The sequence below is a fragment of the Alosa sapidissima genome, chromosome 15 (assembly GCF_018492685.1).
Source record: "Alosa sapidissima isolate fAloSap1 chromosome 15, fAloSap1.pri, whole genome shotgun sequence".
NCBI classification, from domain to species: domain Eukaryota; kingdom Metazoa; phylum Chordata; class Actinopteri; order Clupeiformes; family Clupeidae; genus Alosa; species Alosa sapidissima.
Genome location: NC_055971.1, coordinates 1,888,693 through 1,916,112, shown reverse-complemented (window position 1 = coordinate 1,916,112; position 27,420 = coordinate 1,888,693). Strand labels below are relative to the sequence as shown.

General features: G+C 41.5%; 1 protein-coding gene and 1 long non-coding RNA gene across 2 annotated transcripts; one reads left to right on the top strand and one right to left on the bottom strand.

Annotated features, from left to right (window-relative positions):
• Window positions 1–32: 32 nt before the first annotated feature.
• On the bottom strand, window positions 33–13,640 carry LOC121683386. The gene is made up of 3 exons (XR_006022770.1): window positions 13,521–13,640; window positions 1,336–1,528; window positions 33–131 (listed from the first exon to the last, which is right to left on the bottom strand). It is a non-coding gene; the product is annotated as an uncharacterized LOC121683386 (long non-coding RNA).
• Window positions 13,641–18,144: 4,504 nt separating this feature from the next.
• Window positions 18,145–21,435, top strand: hmgb1b (high mobility group box 1b). Its single transcript, XM_042063002.1, has 5 exons — window positions 18,145–18,301; window positions 19,842–20,003; window positions 20,147–20,292; window positions 20,378–20,552; window positions 20,637–21,435. Exons 2-5 carry the CDS (start codon window positions 19,857–19,859, stop codon window positions 20,757–20,759), a joined length of 591 nt encoding a protein of 196 aa, XP_041918936.1. The 5' UTR covers window positions 18,145–18,301; window positions 19,842–19,856; the 3' UTR covers window positions 20,760–21,435.
• Window positions 21,436–27,420: the final 5,985 nt, after the last annotated feature.

The following is a 27,420-nucleotide window of genomic DNA, read 5'->3' as shown; positions in this document are numbered from 1 at the left end:
GCCTCTCAGGCCTTAGGTGAGCAGAAAAACCTAAAGGGGCAACTCGAGGAGGTATACCATCTACTTCTGTTCTGATTCCTATGCCCTTCGCCATACACACTTCAGCAAGCCCATCGACATCGGAGAAAATGCTGAAAAGACATGTATGACATTACATGCATTAATTTCTCACAAATAGTGGTAATAATAAGGGATTAATGAAAATGATGAAAATAAAATAAGACAAAAGGCTGCTTGGTGTCCATCTTGATTCCAGCGAATAACGACATGGCAAGCGCGGGAAAAATGGCATAAACGTTGCCATGGCAACGACAATCTCTACCAATCAAAGGCTCTGCTTTTACACGTTAGAATTAGTACTTTTCCGTTAAATCACAAATATTTTTTTTTTCCCTCAAAACAAGGTTGATGCCCCATTAACTTTTGGCGTCTATATGAGCATGTACAATCGCTTAGTCATGTCGTAGCTGATTTTAGGTCTACCATGGACAGTTAAGATTTTATGGCTTATACTCCAGAAATTGTATTGAATTCTTACTTCGGAATCGGCAGTGGGCGGTAGACTGTCTATAGTGGCAGTGGGCGGGACTGCATATAGTGGCAGTGGGCGGGACTGCCTATCAGCAACCCGGTGCAGCAATCCGGGGAGTTCTTTGCCTCCGACTTGTCCATTAATTGCGTATAACGGCACACCTCGGCGGCTGCTGTCCCTTACTTTAAATTGTTCAAGGTCATCAAGAGGCAGGAGTAATATTGGAATCCAAGATATATTGTTTATCAGAACATAGATGAATTGCCTGTGGGGATTACACTGGACCTTGGAACCTTCTCTAAATTGCTGCCAGAGTATTGATGCTTTCCCATAACCCTGGCAACTGTAAACAGACAAAAATTAAATAAATCCAATTGCCCTGTGATCACTACAAAGACTATACTACATTAGATGTAGCTGCATGGCCCTTATTATTTGTGGGGAAGCTGATGTAAACTCATCTGGGGTGTTTATTCCTCATAGAGAATGTGAAGTTGACAACACGCCATGTTGAATTTTTGTTCACGTGCAGCCATGTAATGAGGGTTCCCACCAATAGAAATGAAAAGTATTCAAATAGTTGACAGGGTAAACAGAACATTCCTCACAAGATAAGTGCCCCTGGCCCCCATATAAACATAAATCACATTCTCTATAGTATCTCTTCACAAAACCAATGATCCAATGAACCAATTTCTTAACTTGATCCTGGATAAATTACTGAGAGCAACACACTATTTTTTACCACATACTGTATGTTAGACTATGAAGAGTTAAGAACCATGCATACTTTTATAGAATACCTGGATATTTTTTTAGTCTCCATTTTCGCTGCAGCTGAGGAAGGCCGGCATTTCTTGTCCAGTGGCATTTTGTTTGTCCTAGTAAGTGGAGTGTTCCAATCCAGAAAATGTTCCCCTCAAGTAGACAGCATTACCCCAGGCAGGCGTCATATTACCTGCCACTCTAGTATTACCCCTGCTGCAGGTAGGCTTCCTAGCAACAACAAACATGATTGGCATTGAAAGTACTGACTCTTTCAGTAGTGTGTGTTTCTAAAGCATGTACAGCAACCTTCACAGTTTGCCTACCCTGATAAGGATGGATAAAAAATGCCAAAGGAAATGTACCTTTTGGTGAATTAGATTAATCTCACCCTGAAAAATAAGAAAATAAATCCAACCTTTAATTTAAGTTATTTTTCTTTAAAAAAAATAAAGAGGGTTTCCCCCCCCCCCAAGAAAATCCAATGTGTCACAATTACTGGCACTGCTAGAAAATATTCTAAGAAGATATAACTGGAGTTTTTTCCCATTCATATGTAGCCTACATTTGATTTAATCATATTGAAATGGGGAGACAACCTTCCTCGACATCAATAGATCTCTATAAAATATTGTCCAAAAGGGACACTTTTCTTGCAGTTAGGTACATATAAACAGACACAAAGATACACAAAGACACAAGATGGGGGGAAAAGACACAGGTTAATGTAAGGTAAGAAACTGTCTTATCTATCTATGTTTCTGACAGATGGTCATCAGAATCATTTATATGCAATAAAGCAAAATTGTGCAAATTGAGCAGGCGTATTGCACTAGGAATAAAAGAGTTTTTTTGTCCTATTGGATAAAAGGGGACTCTTAGTCTCCAGCCTGAGGGAAGAGCTTCAAATGAACAATGAAGGGGATGTTTTTTACAGAATTTTCCTGAATTTTTGGTCAACGATTCTGGGACGCGAAACACCAGGGCTCATGACACTTGGTGGGCATGTATTCATTCACTAAGAAAATTGGTGTCTTTAAAGGTTAGATATTTCCTAATTTTTCACTTAAGGCATTAAGATCAATTTCCAAAAGATGATTTTATATTCCTCTTTTCAGTCAACTTTAGCATGGGTGCCAACACTTTTGGCCATCACTGTACAACCACACGCACGCACACACACACATGCATAAAGACAAACTGACAAGCACACAAATACATACACACAGGCATGCACGCACACACACATGCATAATCACACACACACACACACCCTCACAGACACATAGACACACACACACACACATGTAGATAAACACACATGCACACACACACACACACTCACTCCCCCCCCCCCACACACACACACACTCACACACACCAGTCCACATTCACTCATTTAATGGCGTGATTTTGTGGTCAAACACTGGACACTGGGGGCTGTATTTTGGGCACCAGCGCATGGCGTAAAACTCGTTATTCACCCGCGGAAAGTTTAATTTGGTATTTTGCACGTTTATTTTTTAAACATTGCGCCCAGGGGTGTGGCAATTAACAACCTAAGGAGGGGCCTGGCGCGTTGTCTAAAAATCGCTATCATACACCACCTAAACCTGGTCAGAAGTCACTGGCGAGTTGTTCATATGCTATTTTAAGAGCGCATGTCAACAGTCATATTGGCAGGTGCACGTACCATCAAAATACAAACATACAAATTGCACGATTACAATGGGAAACATAATTAGAATAAAGATATTACGAAATACTGTACATCTCATAATGAGTAGTTATTCACCATCATTTGCAAATTGGTAATGACGATTAAAAGTGATTTGGGGAGAGGCAAGAGACACGTATGGAGCACAGCTGAAGACACACTGTCATGAGATATAAGCAACTCCTCTGCAGGATAAATGTTGTTTTATTCAGTCATTTGAGCAATATTAGGGTAAGTGTTGCTTTTTCCAGCCTATGTTTTCGGTGGTAACCCATTGTCAATAGTGAAAGTAACTGCATATAACTGTCTTGTCGTTGACTGACTTCTTGGTGAAGTTAGTTTCACTTTGCCAATGAGTTCAAATAATAGACGAGTGCAAATGTGTGAAGGCTATGCTAGGTTTTAGTAAAGCATGGTTTAAGAATGACTATTCCATACGGTCTCGCAAGCAGCCCCCTTCAAATGCGCCGTTGAATGCCAAAATACCGATGCATTTATTTGACATATCGCGCGTTGCGTCGTTAAAGGGAATGACAGATGTCATTCTCATTGGTTTAAAATGATGTTACGCCCCAAACACACCCATATGACTGATTAAAAAGCCTAGGAACACCTTGTTGCGCCATGCGCTCCACGTTTGATAAAGAAACCCCTCCAACTGGACATCCTACTAAATTTGAATAGACTTTTGACGAGTGACGATGCACTTTAGAATGTCATGATAGGGCCCTGGGTGCAAAGGGGTTGTTCTTATGTTTCTTTATCAGTCATGGGTGTGTTTTTGGGTGTAACATCCTTTAAACCAATGAGAATGACATCGGTCATTCCCTTTAACAGCAAGCAGTGCAACTTCAAACAGCGCATCAGAATTTTGATAATATTTGAAGGAATCTGCTTGCATGCGAGACCGTATGGCACAGGGATTCGACTAAACCTTCCTTTCTAAAACCTGTTTGTGAATAGCAGAGTATAGCCTACATCAGGGGTCTCCAACCTTTTTGGGAATGAGGGCTACCTGAAGGACCCGAAATCATATGGAGGGGTTCTCATTTGAAACAAACAAACCCTCGCCCCTTTTTTGCAAGGGTAATCCTCTGATTTTTACATTTCAGTTATCAATATTATGTAGGCCTATACGCCTTTTTATATATTAAGCAACTGTATTTTCATCTGATTCTTGAATACTTAAATATCAATATGCACTACCAACATGTTTCTCCATTTCAATTTAATTTCATTTCCATGGGGGAATCTAATCTAATTTTTTAAATGAAAAAAGCAATCTTTTTGAGCAATTAATAATTTCGGTTACAATTTTTAGCATTACCCACCATTAAGAATTCAGAGGCTGTTTAAGTTCTGACTTCAGTGGACAATTTGGTTGTAAAATTTCAATAGCAATCACCAACACCCCCCTAAGACGCCTTTTATAGTTATCGCACATCTGAAATCTCTCCATGATTAAGATAAAAAAGATTTTGTTTTTCGCCAGGTAATGCACAGTCCTATTGCATGGATTTTCAGCGCTATTGCTACACCAGTAGGCTATGGAGGAGAAAGGGCCCGTGTGGTACAGACCCGTTTATTAGGTATCAGCCGGCTTTATTGAAATGTGAAATGTGATTGGTAAGTATCCTGAAAAATCTGTTTGCTACACATTTGCTAACAGGTTTGTTTAGGTTCACCCAGGCTACAAGTTCGTAACATTTTCCCACCAGCTCAACTAATAGGCCTAAACAACATAAGCTAGGCTACAAACACAATAGGGGGGACTTTACACATAAGTGTAAATATTTTTTTTAATTCATATCAACAACCTGGCTGTAGAAGTGCAATCAGACAGATTAAGTAGGTGTTAATTCCACTGTTCCCATCGATATTCAGGCTGTCTTCATGCCTCAGTCATCTCCATGGTCAAACTGGAACAACACAAAATAAACATCAGCCATTTGTTCCTTTTTGAAAATAGGCTAACTCACAATTACACTCATCTTTTATCATCAGTGATCCTGTTAGCTTATCACCGTTTTTCCGAAATAGTTATTGTGATGGCTGTTTTGCTCACTGTAAGCTAATAAGCTATATATTGCTGGAAAATAATAGTTAACCTTACAGTAAAGTTATCAATAGCTCGGCTGCTTGTTGTTGTCTCTGAATAAACCAACAAAGAGATGAAAAGCAGACAGCCTACCTTGAAAAGTTGGGCTGCATCCTAGTCCAACCGCAGGCTGGCTAATCATGTCAAAAGGTTGATAGTGAGCAAAGCAACGATCCTTGATTAACGTTACTGCCCGGACTTCTGCATGCTTGGCAAGAATATGGGGTTGTCTCATAGCACTGTTAGATCTGACACAAACAACAATTGACTATGGGAACATAGTGCACCCCCATGGTTTCTAAATTTGTGCCATTCCAAAATACCTTTTTTTATTTAGCAGTCAATTTAGCAGAATCAGCATATTAATTAATGTCAGTATTACCACCTGGGTCTGCTGTGAAAAAATGGTCCTTCGGCTCATAATATCCGTATCACAGGTTTAGGCCAAATCAGTGTTTTGTATTTTAAACGCATCTTCTGACTTCCAGGTTAAGTTGCGGAAATCGGACCTGGGACAAATATGTAAACCGGTGATAAAACAGCAATGCTAGCAGAGCAGAAACCTCTATCAGTTGCAGATCTGGCCCACAGTCAGATACCGTATGTGCGCTACAGACGGATCTAAAGGCTTTTATGCGGATCCGGCCCAAAGGAAATTGTTATCTGGGTTCTCAGCATATTCGTCGGCTGACTTTTCGACCTTTTTTGAAAAAGCTGGTGATGGAGTTAGCTTCGCGAGCAGCCACTATAGCTTGGTGCTTACCTTTGGCATGGCTAGTCAAAGCTGCCTTGCCCATGTTTGATAGGCTATGTCAAATGTTTTACTGCACAAGACACATTTAGCTTTCCCTGGGTCCTGTACCTTCTCCAACCACGATTTGTATTTTTCTAGGTGAAGCCAGATATTGTTAAATGAACATCTTCCAGGCATCGTGTATCGTGTGGCTCATTTGTTTTGTGTTTGTGATGGACTGTGCCTAGGTTGATGGTACTTGGCTAAGGTTTTTTATGGTTTATGGTTCAGTCCGCATCAACGGGACGGACCAACCTAGCCAACTTAGACCATGCCTGGGCTGGTTAAGAGTATTTTGGGTATTGGATATTTCAATTTGGTAATATGGTGGAAGCATGGAGGGGAGTGTCTCCAGGACGCTGGTTTCACTGTTAAGCCTTCATGAGGTGTCGGCCTAACTTAACGAAACATCGGTGAATGAGGGTGCCCACTTGATAACTTCAATGACATGCCGCATACTATATACTGCTGTTGGATGGGCCATTTGTATTGTGTTTGTGACCATTTGTTGGCGGATTTGTGGGTAGTGTGCTTTTTAAAGTTAAACTTGAGCAGGGGCTTCTGAATGTGTTTTTACTCTGGATTTTGGCACAAGGGATTTTAACATCTAATCCTGTGTATTAATGTAATTGTAGGACATTGTCACTCCATCTGACCTAAAAGCGAAAGTCATACCATGAAATACACGTCACACATGACCTATAGAGAACAGTGGCTAATCAGATCAATGCGCAAGATTTTTCTTAATACAATACAAAAACTAATTTTAAATAAACCACATTAGCGGAGAGGGAGGGAAAAAAATGCCATGACTTTTCCAAAACTTAGGGGCTGTGCTCATGTTCCCAAGACATTTCCAGACCTGGAAAATTACATTTTCAAATTCCATAACCTTTTTTCAAGATAAGTTATTAGCAGTATTAGCCCATTTGCTGGCTTTCAATATATTTCCCGGCTAACTAGCCAAACCAAAGTGCCCGAGTTATTGTCTGGAGGTTGCATTCAGTTCAGTTGCTGTGGGTAGGCCTACTAGTTGCTATCTAAAGCTGAATAGTGTTGGTTGCAAAATATTTCACTCCGAAACAAACAATTAGCTGCACTATTTCCTTAGGTCGATGTCATTGATCTCATTGGGCGAATCCACCATACTCCTCCTTGGCTTGGCTCCCGTTTGACGTGTTCATATTGAATGTGTTGAATCACTATATTTTTTTGAGAGCTATGCATAAGGAGTATGATTTTGCATGATAGCAAACTGAGATTTTAGCTATTAATAGTCTGGGCATTTTAGCAGAACTTTTACCAATGCCCTATGATTTGAAGTGGGTAGCCTGGAAATTCAGACCCACATCTATATTTCAAATTTGCTCGTGCTCTCTCTGGATTGGGGGGCCTTACCAAACACCAATGTGTTTGTGAAGGTGTGTATAACACACAAAATGTTCAAATTCAACTTCTGTGGGAAACATTTTTTTTTAAATGCTCAATGTAGGCCCTAAGTAAGTTCGAGGTGTCAAACTAGGTATTTTTTCATAATTCTGAGTTGATTGCAAGCATTTGTCACCAACATTTTTCACCAAAAGTAGCCTATTCCTTGATGGAAAAAATGGCCACACCCTCTTTCCCCGCTCATCACATTTAAATGCCAGAATATTGTAGGCAATGGGGGTTGCTCTTGAAAATATATTATGTAGAGACAGTTTTCTAAACTATACATTGAATATGTTGCCTTTACAGTACAGTGCAGGCCAAAAGGTATCGGGCATTCCCTTCTCCCAAATTACCCATATCCAATGTATAACAAATTAAAAAGGAAGGTGGGGCATTTCTCACATGTCTCATCACATGGTATATCACATCTGGAGGATATACACTCTCAGAAAATATATGGTTTAGACGTTGAATTGGTTTTCCCTTCATAGCACAGGTCGAAACTCATCAGTGATACACTCAATTTTCCCTAACCTAATGTATTATGCATGGTCAACAAAATAATGAGGAAGGTGGGACATGTCTAAAGATGTTATATCACATCTTGAGGCTATATGCTTTCAGAAAATGGTTTACAAGTTTGAATCGGATTTCCCTTTATGTCACAGGCCCAAAGGTGTTATCCACATGCCCAATTTACCTATATCCTGTGTTATATATGGCCAGCATAGCGATTTTAATACATGCTATTACACACCTTTACCATCACATTGGTACATTTTTTAATTGGGAATTTCTTGGTGTCAGTTTCTTCTATTCCTGGAGAAAGTCAGCAAAATGGAGCAGCCTGCATGCCCCCTGCAAAATTGGAGACAAACGAGTAGACAGTTCTCCATAGCTATCTGGACATCAGTGATGATCTGTTTTGTGGAGCAGATGACCTGTTCACCACGAGCACACCAGACCCCACTCCTTTGCCACGTATGACACCAGAGCCTGCCCTTGCTTCACTCACTGCACTTAAACAGGTCCTTGTTTCAGTGATCTCAGAGCCCACACTGACAGCACTTGAGCCAGTCACATTGTGCCCATGTCACATTTCCAGACCCAGTTCTTGGACCAGCCACACCAGCCTTTGCCCCAGAGATTACTCCTGCTTCTAGATCAGAGCCCACCAATCGACCACCAATGAGGGGACAGTGTGGAATCAAGTGCCGAAGGCAATGCTTAGGAAAATTTTCTGAACACAGGCGGCAAGAAATTTGGAGGGCGTATTGCAACATGTCGTATGGAGAGAAACGGGCCTTTATCTAAAACATATAGGTGAAAGGTTACTTTAAAGTGTTATTTTATCTCAAATTAGTACAGCCATAAGTTTTTAAAACTATTTTAGCCTTAAAATTCTCACTATTTTTTATTTTTTTAATATTCAATTTATGTAGTATTAAGCCTAACTAGACAAAACTGGCTAAATGTTATTTTAAGGCTATTGTTATCACAGGAAATGTTGAGATACAGTGATACAAATCCAAATTGTCAATAGAATAGAAGTTAAGGTCTTTTGCCTTTGTATGATCCATTATTGTTTTGCAGGTAATACAAAGGCAGAGTACAGTAACTTCCAAATAAGGGTGACCTTATTCTTTCTTTGCATTATCTGCAAAACAATAATGGGTCATACAAAGGCAAAATACCTTAACTTCTAATTTATTGACCATTTGGACTTTTATCACTCTATAGAAAAAATTCTATGATAACAATGATAGCCTTAAGTTAACATTTAGTGAGTTCTGTCTAGTAAGGCTTAATATTAGGCCTACATCAATAGAATATTACAAAATACAAAATACAAGGAAGTTACAAGGATACAAGGACGTTTATTGTCACATGCATATAGTTACTGGAAGTAAGAAATGCAGTGAAATTATGTCTGGTGTCAGCCTATTTGTGCATTAATGGGGGGGGGGGGTAAAAAGTGCAGTAGAAGAGGGGTTTAGTAGATTAAGTGGCAAGGGCTGCATAAAAAAGGTGGGGGAGGATTGGGATTGGGTGGGGGGCACCAACAAGGAGCACCCAAGAGCAACAGGGGCAAGGAAAAACTCCCTTACCAAGGAAGAAACCTTGGGCAGATCCACGGCTCAAGGGGCTAACCCAACTGCCAGGGGTCTTGGTGTGTGTGTTGGGGGGATGACAGGGGAGATGGGATAGTGTGCTGTGTATGTGGGGAGAGGGCAGTGTGCAATATGTGTGTTGGAGAAGCTTCCTCATGAGACAATGTGCTGTGTATTGGGGGGGGGCAGTGTGCTGTAAGTATGTTGGGGATGTGTGTTGGAGAAGCTTCCTGATGAAATAATGTGCTGTGTATGTGGGGGGGGGGGGCAGGGACTTACTATTGCAAGCAGAGTACTGTATGTAATGTATGTGAGTGATGACAGTGAAGATGTGTGTGTGGGCGGGAGGGGAGTGGAGCAGTGACTGTGTGTGTGTGTGTAGTGTGTGTGTGGGTAGGTGGGGGCAGTGTGCTGTAAGTATGTAGAGGATGTGTGTTGGAGAAGATCCTGAATACAATGTGCTGTGTATGTGGGGGGGGGGGGGGCAGTGTGCAGCAAGTATGTAGAGGAGGCTTACTGTAGCAAGCAGTGTGCTGTATGTATGTGAAGTGATGACAGTGATGATGTAAGTGTGTGTGTTGGGGGGGGGGGGGGGGGGGGGGGGTCAGGGACTTCAGGGACAGGAGAAAGGCTAGGCAATCAAGGACATGGGTAGATGGAGGAGAAATCAAAAATAATAAATAAAAAGTGTGCAAAAGTTGGAGAAAGTCAGATATGTGTGTGTGTGTGTGTGTGTGTGTTTTGACGTGTGATGAAATAAGAAAATAAATAAAAGCTCTGTAGCATAGGGAGAGGGATGTAAAAGTGCTAAAAGTCTTGTAGGTGTGTGTGGGTGTGTGGGGGGGGGGGGGGGGTCATGAGTGCTGAGGAGTGAATGAGTGCAAAGTCAGTATAGTGTGAGTTCAGAGTTGGGAAATATTTGAGAGTGCTGAGGAGTGAATGTGTGCAAAGTCAGTATAGTGTGAGTTCAGAGTTCGGATGGCCTGGGGATAAAAACTTCTCCTGAGTCTCTCAGTTCTGGCTTTGTGACTACATAGGCGTCTTCTTGATTTCAGCGGTAGGAATAATCCATTGTTAGGATGAGAAGAGTCCTTCAGAATCTTTTGGGCTCTTAGGAGTACTCTTCTGGAATAGATATCTTGTAGAGCAGGGAGTTGAGTTCTTATAGTACGTTCAGCTGAGCGCACTACTCTCTGCAGAGTACTACAATCTCTAACTGTGGAGTTCCCATACCAGGTGATGATGCTACCAGTTAGAACACTCTCAACCGCTGAAGTGTAGAAGGCCTTCATGATGGATGTAGAAACTTTGAATTTCCTTAGCTGACGAAGGAAGTAGAGTCGTTGTCTGGACTTCTTCAGAACATATTGAGTGTTAACAGTCCATGTTAAGTCTTCAGTAATGTGGACACCAAGGTATTTAAAACTTGTGACTCTCTCTACAGGTTGCCCGCTGATCATTAGTGGGGTGTAACTGTAGTTCTGCTGCTGCCTTCTGTAATCCACTACCATTTCCTTGGTTTTATTGATATTCAGTGTCAAGCTGTTAGATTGACACCACTGTGCCACCTCATCAACCTGATCCAAGTAGAACTGTTCATTGTTGTTACTAATCAGGCCCAAGATCACTGTGTCATCTGCAAACTTGATGATGGAGGTATGACTACTGTTGGCTTTGCAGTCATGTGTGTAGATGTTGTACAGCAGTGGACTCAAAACACAGCCTTGGGGAGCACCAGTGCTGATGGTTAATGAGTCAGATGTCAGACCCCCCACTCTAACCACTTGTGAACGGTTGGTGAGGAAGTCAAATATCCAGTGACACAGGGTGGTGTTCAGTCCTAAGGCCTTCATCTTTGTGACCAAGGTGAGAGGTACTATCGTGTTGAATGCTGAACTAAAGTCAATGAACAGCATCCTCACATAATTCCCATTCCCCTCCTCCAGGTGAGTTAAGGTGGTGTGCATGAGGTTTGAGATGGCATCCTCTGTAGACCTGTTGGCTCTGTAAGCAAATTGGAGGGGGTCGAAGGAGGCAGGGAGGGATGAGCAGATAATGTTTTTCACAAGCTTCTCAAAACACTTCATCACTGTAGACGTCAGGGCTACTGGGCGGTAGTCATTCAGACATGATGGACTTTTGTTTTTCGGTACTGGAACAATAACAGACTGCTTGAGGCAAGTAGGAACTGTCTCTTGAGCCAATGATATGTTAAAGATATAAGTGAACACAGGAGCTAACTGAGCAGCGCAGGATTTCAAAACCTTGTTAGAAATTCCATCCGGTCCAGTAGCTTTTCTACAATTTACCCTCCTAAAGGCATTGCTCACATTGACCTCAGAGACACAGAAAGGTGCATCCTCATTTGCTTCACATGCTGCAGCTAGTCCAATATAGTCTGTGTTTTTCATGTCAAAGCGAGCATAAAAAGCATTAAGTTCATCAGGGAGGGCTTTACTCACATTCATCATAGGAGGGGACTTTCTTTCAAAGCCAGTGATGGTTCGGAGTCCTTTCCACACTCGTGCTGGATCACCCTCCAAGAAATCAGCTTCAACTCTGTCTCTATAGCGCCGCTTAGCATCTTTAATAGCACTACGTAAACTATAAGATGCTGCTTTGTAATCCGTCATATCCCCTGAAATAAGCCCAGCATTATAAGTCATGGTGCGTGTCTTTAATGCCGTTCTCACTTCTCTATCCACCCATGGCTTCTGGTTAGGGAAGCTTCGGATCTTTACAGTTGGGATGATGGAATCAGTTAGCATATTGATGTAACTCAATGATACTTCCGTAAACTCATTGATGTCAGCAGAGTTCGTCTTGAACATCTCCCAGTCAACGTTGCTAAGGGCGTCCTGTAGCCTGGCTTCCGATTGGTCAGTCCAGCGCTTGACCTCCTTCGTCACTGGGGGGTCCGTCCGACTTCTCTGTTTGTACATAGGCAGTAGGAAAACAGCGGCATGATCTGATTTTCCGAAAGCTGGTAGAGACTTCGCTTTGTAACTGTTCTTGAACTGTGTGTAGCAGTGATCCAGTGTGTTGTCACCACGTGTAGGGAAGTGAATGTGTTGAATAAATTCAGGCATGGACCGGTTCAGATGTACTTGATTGAAATCACCGGCCACAATAAGCGCAGCTTCAGGGTGCGTGTGTTGTTGTCTATTTAACACTTCTTGCAATTCTGAAACCGCAGCATCTGTGTTGGCTTGTGGAGGAATGTAGACAGCGTTGAATATTACCGAAGTAAACTCACGGGGCAGGTAGAAGGGTCGACAGACGATCGCTAGATGTTCTAGATGAGGCGAGCAGGACTTTGAGAGAACGGTGACATTTCTAGGATCACACCACTTGCTGTTCGTCATGATGCAAACACCGCCACCTTTCGATTTTCCAGATTCCTCAGTCCTGTCAGAGCGAGCAGCAGAGAAAAACTCCACCGGAGTGATGGCACTGTCCGGTACAAGTTCAGTTAGCCATGTCTCAGTAAAGCATAGAATGTTACAGTCCCTGATGTCTCTTTGAAACTGTATCCTCGCTATTAGTTCATCCATCTTGTTCACAAGAGACTGGACATTGGCTAGGAGAATGCTAGGCAGTGGAGGCCTATGAGCTCTATTCCGCAATCTGTTACGGGCCCCGGCTCGTTTTCCTCTGTGTTTTTTCCTTCTGCGCCGAGATGCGTCTCCATGGTTCCCTGATGCATCTCGGAGAATCTCAGTCGGCCAGGTAGAATCGTCAATTAAAACATCCCGAAACAAAAAAGGCAATTCATTTCCGATGTTTCGGAGTGTAACGCCATCATACGTAATCAGTGCAGTGGAAAAGTGCAAAAAATTAGGGGTTAATAAAAGGTAAAAGAGTAAATATAAGCACAAGTTAGGCGGAGCAACCAAAAAGGCGTCCGAACGCGGCGGCGCCATGGCAACTAGCTCAAAATAATGAGAAGGCTACACTGGAACATTTTAAAACTTTATCGTTGTACTTAATTTAAGTAAAATAACACTTTAAGAGGTTGTTGAAAACCAGCCACAACATGATCCAAGCCTATTAGTATAGATCAAAGTGTTCACCTGGTTCTCCTCTGACTGTAGCGCTAGACCCAATGCAATCCGAAATCTCTCAAACCTCCGAATCCATTTGGGCCACTCTTCTGGCTTTGTGAAATCAAATTTGGGCGGCGGGGGAATCTGGAATCGCTCCATTTTTGTTTTTATCAGCTGCCGCGAACGTTAGCTAATCACGAGTCACTTTAGCTATGCTAGCTAACTAAACTGAAAACTTGCAAAAACTGACTAAAATGTATGCGAGTTCTCTCCAGTTAGTTGACAAAACCAAATCTCATATTCACCCGAATTGAGTAACGGATCTTACTTCTGACACCATGTAGAGTTAGGTAGTTCTAACTTAGAAATAAGTAGGGAGAGAGATTCTCAGCGTGTACACAGGAAGCATGACTTTATTGAACTGCCTGGTTTACAACCTCCCAAGCCTAACCCCCAGGGGGCAGCATCACATCCTGTGTCCGATAAATCCATTAACACTACAAAAAGCATCCACCGTCTCGTCAGAACACTGAGCTCTCTGCCTAAACTTGTGTCTCTCTAGGTCTATGACTACATTTTCTTCATGGAGTGAAATATGTGTCCAGAGCGGTAAGAGCCCAGTCTATATATGTATCTTTACGTCCTGGTTAGCAAAAATCCTTTGCATTAGCGCTCCAATGCAATGCAGCAAATCTGGCACATTTATAGTACCACTGGCAACTTCGTAAAAACTTAGAGTCCTCCACAGCTTATACTCTGTGTATAAATCAGTCGTTGTGAGGTTCAGTGGAACCGGCGGGGCTAAATGAGCATATCTAGGCTCAGGTGCAGCAGCAGCAGCACACGCGTTTCCTTCAGTATTCAACATTTCATCTTACTTTCTGGGCATGGACGTAGAATCCTTGTCGTCCTGTCTGGCCTCTGGGTTCTTGGCATCTGTCTCCTCGTCACCAAAATGTTGTGTTGTCTTCAATAATCAGTCCTTTAGTTCAACATTATGTTCACTTTATTAACACAAGTTCAATTCACAGTTCTCGCTGGTCTGTCTCATTCCCGTTATCATTCCTATCTATCCTCCAGGTGCTCTCGCGATAACCTACTAACATCCACTATACTACACTAATTGTTCTCAGCATTGCCAGCATAGGGAGGGAAAGTGAACACCAGCGCCCCAAGTGGTTGCGTTCCTATCGAAGAGCAGCTCCAATGTTAAGTCCCATAGACCTATTTTTAAAAAAAAATTGTGAAGCCAAATCAGCGAAGTTATCCATCAAAAATATTTTTCAGTAATAATCTTCAAACTGTGAAAATGTCAGGGCCTATTTTGCCTTATTTAAAAAAATCGAAATTGCTCCTTTTGTTTCATAAACGGACTACAAAAGACGTCATGTGACTTTACCCTTCGACGTTACTCACGGTAGCATGGTTTGTTTATTAGCCTGGTTAGCATTGACACTTAACACTTACTGCCAGCTCTTCATGTGAGTAGAAGCACAACACCAGTTACCCAGACATAAAAGTAATCACCACGCGGTTTGCATCACGCTCCGTTATTACAAAAATATGTTAAGCCAGTTAAGCACATTGCCGTATTGATCAGTTAGAGATTAAGCGCCCAAACCTGTGACGTCACATGCAACTGTAGTTCGTTATCACCATGTTAAGACAAAAACTCAAAACAATTCAACTGATCCTAAAAATAAGGTATGACCACTAGAAGCAATAGAGGTGATCCCAGTGCCTAACATATGGAAAGCATTAAATTAAGATCCCAATCCACTCCGCTAAACTCTAGGAACGCAACCAGTAGGTGGCGATGAGATTACTTTCCCTCCCTATTGTGTATAAAATGATTGTCACTTGGAGGAGACGTGTAGTTCTAAAACTGATAGTTCCGGTCCTTGATTGTGATTGGCTGAATCGGCTGAACAGATAGGGGAAATATAATATTTCTTGGCGGAAGAATGATTATCTAGGAATAACTCGTTATATTTCTAGTTGCTGTGCCTTTACTTAGTATTTAGTAACAGTTTTAGAAAAGCAATAAGCCACTAGAGTCGTGTTACACTGATTCTACAACAGCTAAGGGGGGTTTTAGGCACTCCGCTAGCACGTCGTGCCTAACAGGTAACATACATAATATATATATTAAAAAAAGCATACTAACCTTTTATGTAAACAACAAAGGAGATTGTAAAAAAAATACATTCAACTGCTCAAAAAGTATAGCATTTCTAAAGTGCTTCAGTCTTTTGGGGACTTCAGTGTCTTCATCTGTATTGTGTGTGTGTGTGTGTGTGTGTGTGGCTGTCCACCTGTATATAAGCAAACTCCACATTCACACTCTGTGCAGCGCAGGAGACAACAGCACCTCTGTCATCATGGCTTCCAAACCCCCACTGCCTCTGGGCCTGTTTACAGTATAACCTGCAGGGACTGGTACAAATAACAACATAACAACAATACTGTTATCAGCCTTCAAAAATCTGTATTGTTTTCAACCCAATAAATATAAATATTTCATGTAGCCCATCAGTGAAATCCTAAGACTAGTGTACTCACCAAAATAGTTGATTGTCTATCTGCAATATTCTGTTCTTTCCTGGCTGTATCCAAGAGTTTTTTGTTTCCAGTGAACTTCTTGTTCAGCACAATTTATGTGGCTACTTGGCCGATGATCAGGACTTTTCCAGAACGCACAGATTGCCAGTCCGCCCCTGTGTGTTCTTTAACCAATGATATCTGCTCCGATATATATCTGACACCGCTCTTAGCAATCATTCGTTAGACTAGATATGTTACGGCATTGGACGTTGTGCTGCGTCCCAGCAAAGATTCTAGAACTCTGCTCTTCAAGCCTGTCTCAAAAAGGAGGACAAAAGCATCCTGCTTGATGTTGCGCAGGACGCAGGACAGGGCATTGAAAATCTTCCTCCCTAAAGCCGGATGAAAAAAATCTTTTTTTTGCCAGTTTCCCCTATGGATACACCATGCAAAAATGTAGTTTTATATGACCATTTATGTAGGCTACCTATATTCACAATTACATCATTCCGCCAAAAGCTTTTGCCAAAAAGGTTTTTTTTTTTTTTGCCCCTGAGACGCGGGGCCGAGTTGGGGGTGGTCATTATCAACTTTTGATGGCCCAGGTATAGATAATACGAAATAATAGTGAAAAAAGGTAGGCCTAGCAAAAAACATCCTGAGGAGTGGACCTGGCTCCCGGCCTGATAAGCGCACCTACGTGCGTTTCTCCGTTGTCTCATTGCAAGTTAAAGTAGGCTGCGATTAATTGACATTTTCCTAAACTAACGCAGATAGAATTGCAACATATGCGAACAAACTGTATGAACTCATCCCGTTATATTCAAGTCAGTTTTATTTTTTATAGCGCATTAACATGTGTAACAGAGGTAGTTTTCCCTCTACCACGTTCTCTGCGTTGTGTTGTGTATAATAAGAGACGCCACAACCGACCTGGCCTTTGACTCTTTTACTGAAATATAAGACAAAACAAACACATCAGACAGGGAGCGAGCCAGTCGCATCACAGCTCCTCTGCCTCAGGACAGTAGCAAAAGAGGCGCGCGGCAAGACTACGAGACGCAGTTAACAGCGTCGCCACAAAAGTACATGTGAATAGACAATAACAAAAGTACATTAAACAAACATGGCATACCTGAAATATAAGACAAAACAAACACATCAGACAGGGAGCGAGCAAGTCGCATCACAGCTCCTGCCAATCAAACAGGTAAACCACGTTTAAATGCATTCAGTCAATTCACCAGTATGAAAGTCTGTAAGCTAACTAGTTAACGTCGCTACACCTGCAGCCACGTTAGCAGACTGTAGCATGTAGAACTGAGGTAATGTGCATTGTGTAACGAGTTAACATAAAAACAGTGATTAAATAAACATAACTCGTATATAAGGTGTGCAACACCAGAAAACAGTTCTATGTGAAAAATGCACCATACAAGTTACCATAAAAGCATAAATAAAAGATATGATGTATTGTATGCAAGACTCCACATACCTCTGCCTCAGGACAGTAGCAAAAGAGGCAGAGGAGGGGGCTACATGAACACTATTAAGGTGTCTTCAGCGTGGGAACCGACCCCTGCCACACCCCCCTACAACCTACTGTACCTCAGAGGCGTGGGAAACTACAATAGAATTTGTAGAAACGATGGGGGAATTCAGGGAAGCATAATTAACCCTGCTACACATGCAGAGTGCAACACAAATTCTATTCTATTCGAGAGACCTCAAACAAATCGAATTGCGGTGCTCATTAGAATATTGAATGATAATTTCAAGTGTGTCCTGTCAGGGTTTAATAAAAAGCCCGCATTGAAATCTTAGCCATCAACTGAACAACAATGAATTGCCTTACCAAAACAAGGCAACGATTAGCTGGGGTAACATCCAACTTTCTTATCGTTGCCAGTTGGATGTAACCCCAGCTAATCGTTGCCTTGTTTTGTTAAGGCAATTCATTGTTGTTCAGTTGATGACTGCGATTTCAGTCCTTTTTGATGCGAATGAAGAAACGCAAATCATATTACGCGCCACTGACAAATACATGACGCCGCTTCAAAACAAGCCAACCAACTGTCGTCGATATTTCGAGCTATTGAGGATTGACGTCGAATCAAATGAAACCATGAGTTGGCGGTAGCCAATCGGATTCGTCATCTTGCAGTATTTCGCTGAGGCAGGTCTAGCTACAGGCACCTTCAAGACCGCGTAATAACGTTTTGTTGGACCCCATTATCTAGCCGGAGAAAGAACGCCTGCTACGGGTATGTATATTTCACTGTGATTAAATGTAAAAAAGATACTGATGTTGTCAAGAAACCAAAACAGCGAATGCAGCGAGAGTTTAATGGTTGAATGTATTGCCACTGTGTCTATTATTCTTGTCATTTCGCCAGTAACGTTAAGCTAAACAACATCTCCGTTAGAAAAGGCATGCCTTTGTTGGATTATCATTACGAGTGTTAGCCTGTTAGCGACATAGACAGGGCCATTTGTCCCTCTTGAATTAAACAATGACGTTTTCTCAGGAACTAGTCTTTGTTTTTTGCTAACTATGTGCGTGGTATAGCAATAATTTGTATGTTTGTCTTACATTGGCATTGCACGAACGTTACCAGGATTGTGATTACGTTCATGTTAGTAATTTTGCTAGGGTTAGAATGACAAACGTCTGTTGGGAAGCGAGTGATCTTACGTTAGCACATAGTCCATGTTGAATACTTATTTTCAGTGTTTTCGGTGCACATGGCATAATTCTGTTATGTATTATAGTTTCATATTTTATTTATATGTAGTTTACCTTGTATCTCTGTTTTCTCTTACAATGCCAGCTAGCTTCGCTAGCTTCTAACGTTAGTAACATGGCTGGCTGCTGCGTGGTAAGAGCACAGCACTGCCTGACTATGAAGGAGGGGGTGGGGGCGAAACGGGCGGAAATTTATCTGACAGAACTTTTTAGATAAATATTTTTCTTCGTTGTCAGCTACATGCAGTGGTTGGAATATCACAGAATCTACGTCGTTTTTGTAGTGTTTTGCCTTATTTTAACCGTCAATAGGCGTGCGTTGAATGATGGATGTTTTCTCCTGACCAACCCGACTCCAGTGCTTGCTGGAAGGCTGCAGCACACATAAAGAAAGGAAGCCATATTGGCTAGAAGAGCTATGCTAATATGCTAGTTTAGTTAGCTTTGTTCGACGGAGACGACCATTCGCAGGTTTCAGCTACAGAATAGTAAAAGGGAACACCATTGCGAGTTGGTCTCATAGCAAGCTAGCTTACTGCTAATAGACATATTATTGAAGTCCATTCAGTAGTTGTGCACTATTTGCTGAAATAGCTGGAAAACTAATATTAGATTTTATTTCCAGCCTCAAACTTATCTAGGAATGTGGGTGGAGACAAATGATGGGGACTTTCTCTCATGAAGATGGCATTTTCAAAATGGATGAAGAAATGTTATTGTTAAAACGTTTGCGTTTTTGTCTTTGACTCGGAACGAACATTTACTGTTGGTGCACAGTAAGCTATATTGGAGCAATGAAATGTACATAAATTACAATGTTCTTTTATCAAATTAACGTTTACTCTTTACTCTGTTTGAGGACCTGTGTTTTATTATGCATGATCACGGGCAGATGTGTGAAGTGATTTTTAAAAAAAAAAAAACATTTTTTGGGGGGGGGGGGGGGGCGGTCACCATTTGCTCAGTCTCGAAAGATTTGTTGTTGTTGACATTGAAAACAAGTGATTGAAATGGTGTGAATTTATATTATTAATTTTTATTTTTTATTTTTTTTGAAGGACAAGGTTGATAAGATGGGTAAAGATCCAAGGAAGCCGCGAGGGAAAATGTCCTCATATGCCTACTTTGTGCAGACGTGCAGGGAGGAGCACAAGAAGAAACACCCTGATGCCTCTGTCAATTTCTCTGAGTTCTCCAAGAAATGCTCTGAGCGGTGGAAGGTGAGGCAGGAGGAAATGTGTTTGTTAAAAGTAGACATTCTTATCCTCACAATGTTTTCAACAGTATTCCTGTGAGGGATTAAAAAATGTGATGGGTGCCATCTACATGATGTATATTGTTTTTTTCTTTTTTTGTTCTTCAGACCATGTCTGCCAAAGAGAAGGGTAAGTTTGAGGACATGGCTAAACAGGATAAGGTCCGCTATGAGAGAGAAATGAAAAATTACATCCCACCTAAGGGTGAAAAGAAGAGACGGTTTAAGGACCCCAACGCTCCAAAAAGACCACCGTAAGAGATCTCAAATTCTATTGGATTTACAGTGAATCTGTGTTGCTGTACTCTGAAGTAAATCCTGTCCTTGTTTGCCTTGCAGGTCTGCATTTTTCATTTTCTGCTCAGACTTCCGCCCGAAGATCAAGGGGGAAAATCCAGGTCTGACTATTGGAGACATTGCAAAGAAACTAGGGGAGATGTGGAACAGCTCCGCTGCTGAGGTTAAGCAGCCTTATGAAAAGAAGGCTGCAAAACTGAAGGAAAAATATGACAAGGTAAACTCAGAATGTCATTTGAGAAATGTATGGTTAGAATTCTTACGTGTCCAAGCTTATGTAATGTGTGTTTGCTTCCAATAGGATATTGCTGCATATCGTACAAAAGGAATAGCAGGTTTGTCCAAAAAGGGTGATGGAGATGATGATGACGATGATGATGACGATGACGATGATGACGATGAGGAAGACGACGACGATGAATAGATTAGCTACTGATATAGCCTGAATTCCTGTTGATGCCATTAAACCCAATTGTACACACTTTCACCTCTCAAAGTACAACAGGAACAAGACATGTTAGGCTGTGTATATGAAAGGTTTTTAAGATGTACAGTGTTATTCTCCTTTTGTAAAGTTAACACTATGTGTCTTCAGTCCTATTTTTATTTCTTAGTGGTAGTTCTTGCCTGGAGCAGTTTTAGGGAGAGGATTTAAACTATGGAAGTAGCTAACTGTTTTCCCAAAGGTGCACAGCACAATATCTTGTGTATGTAGGTTGGTAGGTACATCTATCATATTTTAGTTTTTTTGTTTTGCTTTGTTTTTTTTTGTATTTGCCATCATAAGGTCCTTATAACTGTACTTTGAATACCACTCTAATTGCAAGAATGCAGCTCTTTTGTTGACATTCAAGAATGTGTCTGAAATAAATTTTCTTTTTTAAAAAAAAAATGTTTTAGGACTACTTGTATTTTGCTTGTATTTTACGTTTTGGATTTGCAGAAATGTTTGGGGAAACTCATGCAGGGACAGGATAGCATATTAGCATTTACACCAACATGAACTATATGAGAAAATAACTGATCGTTCCCTTTTGTTCCCCTAAGGTAGTCTGCTAGTGTCATTACTACATTTGTGTAATAAATCAACTTGTGGGTCATGTCAGTTTTTTCCTTGTAGATTAAAAATCACACAATGTGCACTAAAGACCACAGGGTGGAGCTAAATGACAAACAAAATACAGTGGCCAACTGGGTTTCACCCAAAGTGGACAAAATTGAGGTATAGCCACATATAGACTAGCTTATTCATGAAATTTAGAATTGTCAACCATTAACAATCATGCATTTGGATTAAAAATGTGCAGCACTAGAAGAATGGTGGAATGAATTGCTTTGGTCATGGAAGTTTTACCTAGCAGATGCTTTTATCCAAAGTGACTCAAAATCATGTTATAATCATAAACCATAGACTTAAATAATGATTGTCATGGTTTGTTGTGAAGAAAACATGCTATTACTGTCTTGGTTAGCCTATGAGCTTTTAACGCTTCCTGAAAATCCCGAAACTATGGGAAGAACAGACCATTGATGATAAATCCTTACACAATGAGAAACAATGAAAGTTGGTAATAATTTATATAGCAAACGTTCTATAGCAAGTACACTACTGGTCAAAAGTTTGGGGTCACTTATAAATTTCCATTCCACTCCCATTATATACAGAATACCAGCTGAGATCAGTTGCATTGTTTTTTTTTTTTAATCAGGGCAGCAGTTTTCAGATTACATTATGTGCTTACATAATTGCAAAAGGGTACTCTGAGGCCTCTGCCAGCAGTGAACTAGTCTCTATCATATGAAGGCCAAGCTGTATACGGAAAACTAAAAATGTGAGTGCACCTTCCAACACAGCACTTCCTCAATGAAAATGATCCAACAATGAGCAAATGTGAGTTTTCTGAAGACTAACAAATTAATAATAATAAAGCCTGGTTAGCTATAGATCTACAGTAAAATGGCAAAATGTCTACAACTCTAGGTCTTATGGCGCCCATGTCTTGTCAGTCTTCTGCATATTAGGGTATTAGCATAACAGTGACATCCCAGATAGCAAAATCAGATTGGCAGATAGCGGACCGCTGGTAGCCTATATGCCGCCGGTGGTGTGCCACTTGTGGTCCGCCGTTGGACCACCATCTCTTTAAATTTAACTTGTCATGAATATTAAGAAAAGTTAATAAAATTATATATGGATATAAATGAACAAATGAAAAAGATTTTAGACCAATAGTGGCAAATATTGGGCAATTTGTCTGCAACCCGCCAGCGGACCGCCAGATCTGCCCCCAATGGACCGACAGTGGTCCGCCAGTCTCTATCTGGGATAATATATATTAACATAACTTTAAAATAATTTACTTAAATTATAAACATTAACTTTGTAGCCTAGCCTAATTTCCCCATTGATGAAATTAGGGCTCTCAGTCAATGAGCAAAATGTCTCATGCATTAAAGCAACACCAAAGAGTTTTTTACACCTTAAAATAATGTTTCCAAAATCGTTTTAGTTCATCAACTTGTAACAGGGTGAACGGCACATGATCTTCCTAATGTTGTAAAGCATAAACGGACATGATTTTGCAATAGAAGCTATATGCTCAGAGAAGTTAAGTCGGTCATCAATTACAACGCCCAAGTTTCGTGCCGATCTAGTTGGGGTCAGTGAAGTTGAGTCAAGCTGGATGTTAATCTGTTGGGGAATAGCTGTTTCAGCTGGAAACACCAAAAACTCTGTTTTTGAGAGATTAAGCTGAAGGTGCCGATCTTTCATCCAGAGGCTGAAATATCCTTAAGGCATGCAGAAATCCGGTGGGAAACACTAGTCATCAGGTGGGAAAGACAGGTAAAGTGTGTCGCCTGCATAACAGTGATAGTCAAATCCATGGGAGCGAATGGTATCACCTAAGGAAGTGGTGTAAATAGAGAAAAGCAAGGGTCCTAATACTGATCCCTGAGGCACACCTGTGGTGAGGTCATGAGACTTAGATACCTGTCCCTGCCAAGACACGTTAAAAGAACGCCCTTTAAGGTAAGATTCAAACCAGTCAAGAGCTTTTCCAGAAATTCCCAGTTCAGATAGTATAGATAGGAGAATGTCATGGTTAACAGCATCAAAGGCTGCAGATAAATCTAGTAGAATTAATACTGATGACTGAGCAGAGGACTTAGCTACTCTCAATGCTTCAGTCACAGACAGAAGAGCAGTTTCAGTAGAATGACCACTCTTAAAACCAGACTGCATAGGGTCTAGTAGATTATTCTGATGAAAGTCACAAACTTGCTTGAAGACCACTTTCTCCAAAACCTTTGACAAGAAAGGAAGAAGGGAGACAGGCCTGTAGTTCTTCACCTCAGTTGGATTAAGTGTACTTTTCTTTAGCAGAGGTGTAACCCTAGCCTGTTTAAAAGAATAAGGAACTATTCCAGAACTGAGTGAAGCGTGTGATTGCTGGTAGAACAGCGGGTGAGATAGACTGTAGAAGAGTGGACGGGACAGGATCCAATGGGCATGTTGTTGGACGACTTCGCTGAAGCAATTGAGAGACTACTTCCTCATCAAGAGGAGAGAAAGAGTCCAATGATGCGGTCATACTAACACAAGGCAAAGCCCTCCTTATAGGAGCATCAAACTGAGCACTTATTTTAGCAACTTTTTCACAGAAAAATGTTGCAAAGTCATCTGACAGTGAAGTAGTTGATGGTGGTGGTGGAGGCTTGAGAAGAGATTTGAAAGTAGAAAAAAGTTTTCTACTGTCAGTGGCGCTCTCAATCTTGCTTTGATAGAATGCCTTTTTTGCAAGTGTAACAGTGGATGAAAAGGATGACAGCAAAGACTGGTAGTTACTAAGATCATTTCCATCACTGGATTTACGCCATTTCCTCTCAGCAGCTCTAAGTTCCTTTCGTACTGAGACTATACTGTTCGTCAGCCATGGATGACGAGGTTTAGAACGAGTAGGTCTTGAGGAAAGAGGACATGCTGCATTCAGACAAGATGCCAGTGTAGAGCAGAGAGTCTCTGTAGCATCATTAACCTCAAGTGCCAAGAATGAGCTAGGAGTAGGTACAGTTGTCCATAATATGTTTGTTTTCACGAGTTATCCCAATTCAGAAGTGGCCACAATGTCGAGAATATAATCAGAAAAATCTACCGAGAGTTTGGAAATTTCAGTATGGAAAAAGTATGACATTTTGAAATGGAACATGTGTAGGAACCCTGTGTCCCATGCAGACCCTGTGTCCCATGCAGACCACTTTAAAGGCTCTCTTCCCCCCCCCCTCTCTCTCTAGGAACTAGGAATATTGATACACTAATTTACACTTCCTGTTCTGAAGTAGACAACTCACACTGTTTCAAAATAAAAGTCCTTGCACTTTTAACTGCTTAACTTCTACAGGCTATCTTACTTTGCGTCTCCCTCCATCATTTGACTCTCACCAGTTTGCTTAGGGCAAACCGCTCCACTGAGGATGCCATTGCCATCACCCTCCACTCAACGCTGAGCCACCTCGATCGCCCTGGCAACTACGCAATACTACTCTTCATAGATTTCAGCTCAGCCTTCAACACAATAATCCCGGACATTTTGATTAAAAAACTCCTGGACCTACACCTCCCTCCCTCCACCTGCGCTTGGATTAAAGACTTCCTCTCCAACAGACCACAACAAGTGAGACTCAGCCACCATCTTTCCCCCCCCACTCACACTCAGCACTGGCTCCCCCCAAGGCTGTGTGTTGAGCCCACTCCTGTATACACTATACACATCGGACTGCTCTCCTTTCCACCCCTCCAACCTCATCATAAAATTTGCCAATGACACCACTGTGGTCGGTCTCCTTTCAGGCGGCGATGAGTCTGAGTACAGAGCTGAGGTCCAGAAACTCTCAGCTTGGTGCTCAGCCAACAAGTTACTTCTCAACACTTCAAAAACAAAGGAGATCATCATAGACTTCAGACGCAACCACACTGCACTTGCCCCTCTCCACCTGAACGGCGACTGTGTGGAAAGGGTGTCATCATTCAAATTCCTAGGGGTACACATTTCCGAAGATCTCACCTGGTCCATCAACACCAAAGCAATAACTTAGAAGGCCCAACAGCGACTACACTTCCTGAGAATTCTCAGGATAAACCATCTCGAACAGAAGTTGCTGGTGTCCTTCTACCGGTCTATCATTGAAAGCATACTCACCTTTTGCATCACATCTTGGTATGCGGGTTGCTCGGCTGCAGACAGGAAGGCTCTGCAGAGGATCATAGGCACAGCCCAAAAGATCATAGGCTGCCCTCTGCCCTCCCTGGAAGAGCTCGCCGACTCCCGCTGCCTCAACAGGTCCAGATCCATTTTCAAGGACTCTGCCCACCCTGCCCACCACCTGTTCAACCTGCTTCCCTCCGGCAGGCGTTTCAGGTCAATAAATGCATGCACCGCCAGACTAACCAACAGTTTCTTCCCCTGGGCCATACGTTCACTAAACCAAAAAAAGAACCCTCTGCAAACTGTGGCCACCCCCCAATCTCCCCCTCCCCTGCCATGATCAACCTCAAACACCTCTGGACAATAATGCATTCTGTGCACCTATGCACTTTTCTTGCTATTAGGCTGCGGCTATTTTACTCATGTGTGCTGGAGGGTGTTGCCTGGGAGGGTTTGGAGGGTATTTTTGTGTGTAAATGTTGTGCTGCGTTTGGGGCTGGGTGGATGAGAGTGTGTGAGAGTAAGAGAGAGGGCGGAGCATATAGGGGATGTTTTTCTGTATGTTTACCTATATGAATTATGTATAGCTCTTTTAAAAAAGCACTGACCAAGAGTGGCAACTTGAATTTCGTTGTGTTGATACTCTGTATTTTATGCAATGACAAATAAAGCTTCTATCTATCTATCTCCATCAAACTTTGGAGTTTGGAGATATTGCAGAATTTAGTTTGCATTAAATACAGTTTAAATTTCCTTCATATTTATTAAAATGAACATGATGAATGACAAAATAAATGACCGTGATGTTTTAAAAATACCAGAATATCAAAATGTTTTCAGTAACACTGTTGCAGAAATCACATATAAGGTGGTGTGTTCAGGCCATCTGGGAATATCAGAGACCATCCCCATAATGGCATTGTTTTTCACACAGCAAGTGTTCATGTGCTTTGCCGTCAAAATGTTTGAAAAACATGGATGCCACAACAAAGGTTAAAACATACGCTCACTAATCTTAAATAAACAAACTTATTTGCTAAAAGATATGGTGAAAGAAGGATATGCAGCTTTCAAGTGACAAAAACGGCAAAGTCCCAAGTTCACATTAAAATGGTTGGACATGAAAGTCCACGACTACATTAACTACAACTTGACGACAAAAGTGACGATGAGCCCACAACTGGGTAATGGTGTTAGCAAAATCTTCCCTCAGTTTCCCACTTCTTAGATAGATAGATATAGACAAATAGATAGATACTTTATTCAACCCGAGGGAAATTTTATAAAATCTTATTTCCACAAGGTGAAGTGAACGATGATGTTTTTCCCACGCGCATGAATGCACTGTTTCTCCCGCGAGGTCTTAAAGTCATGTGACATGGTGACATCATGGTGACATCCTGCCCCGCAGGAGTTAGTTGGACAGCATTTCTAATCAGCATCAGAGCCCGTCTACGGAGAGCCTTGGCACTTCCTATTACCGTATTTTCCGGACTATAAGTCGCACTTTTTTTCATAGTTTGGCTGGTCCTGCGACTTATAGTCAGGTGCGACTTATATATCAAAAAAATTATATATAATTGAACATGTTTTTAAATGTTAATTTATATTAACTGACATGAACCCTACATGAAACATTACCGTCTACAGCCTTGAGAGAGCACTCTCAAATGCACAAGTCCTGTGCACTTTCAGTCAGTGCACTTTCAAATTCACAGAAAGTGAAAGTAGGCCTACTATGCGCTCCATGTCTGTAGCTGTCTGTTCACGTCCGCAATCGATTATAACGTTCCTCAAATGGAGAACACATCCATGTTCTCTCGCGTTATATTAGGCTGTCATGCTTCTGTATTTGCAAAATTCCTGACGGTTCCTGATCGC

Bases quoted from the DNA above. Each gene is read 5' to 3' on its own strand.
- hmgb1b (XM_042063002.1), top strand. From the start codon at position 19,857: ATGGGTAAAGATCCAAGGAAGCCGCGAGGGAAAATGTCCTCATATGCC. The intron at 20,004-20,146 runs GTGAGGCAGGAG...TTTGTTCTTCAG, and splicing joins AATGCTCTGAGCGGTGGAAG to ACCATGTCTGCCAAAGAGAA. The intron at 20,293-20,377 runs GTAAGAGATCTC...TTTGCCTTGCAG, and splicing joins AACGCTCCAAAAAGACCACC to GTCTGCATTTTTCATTTTCT.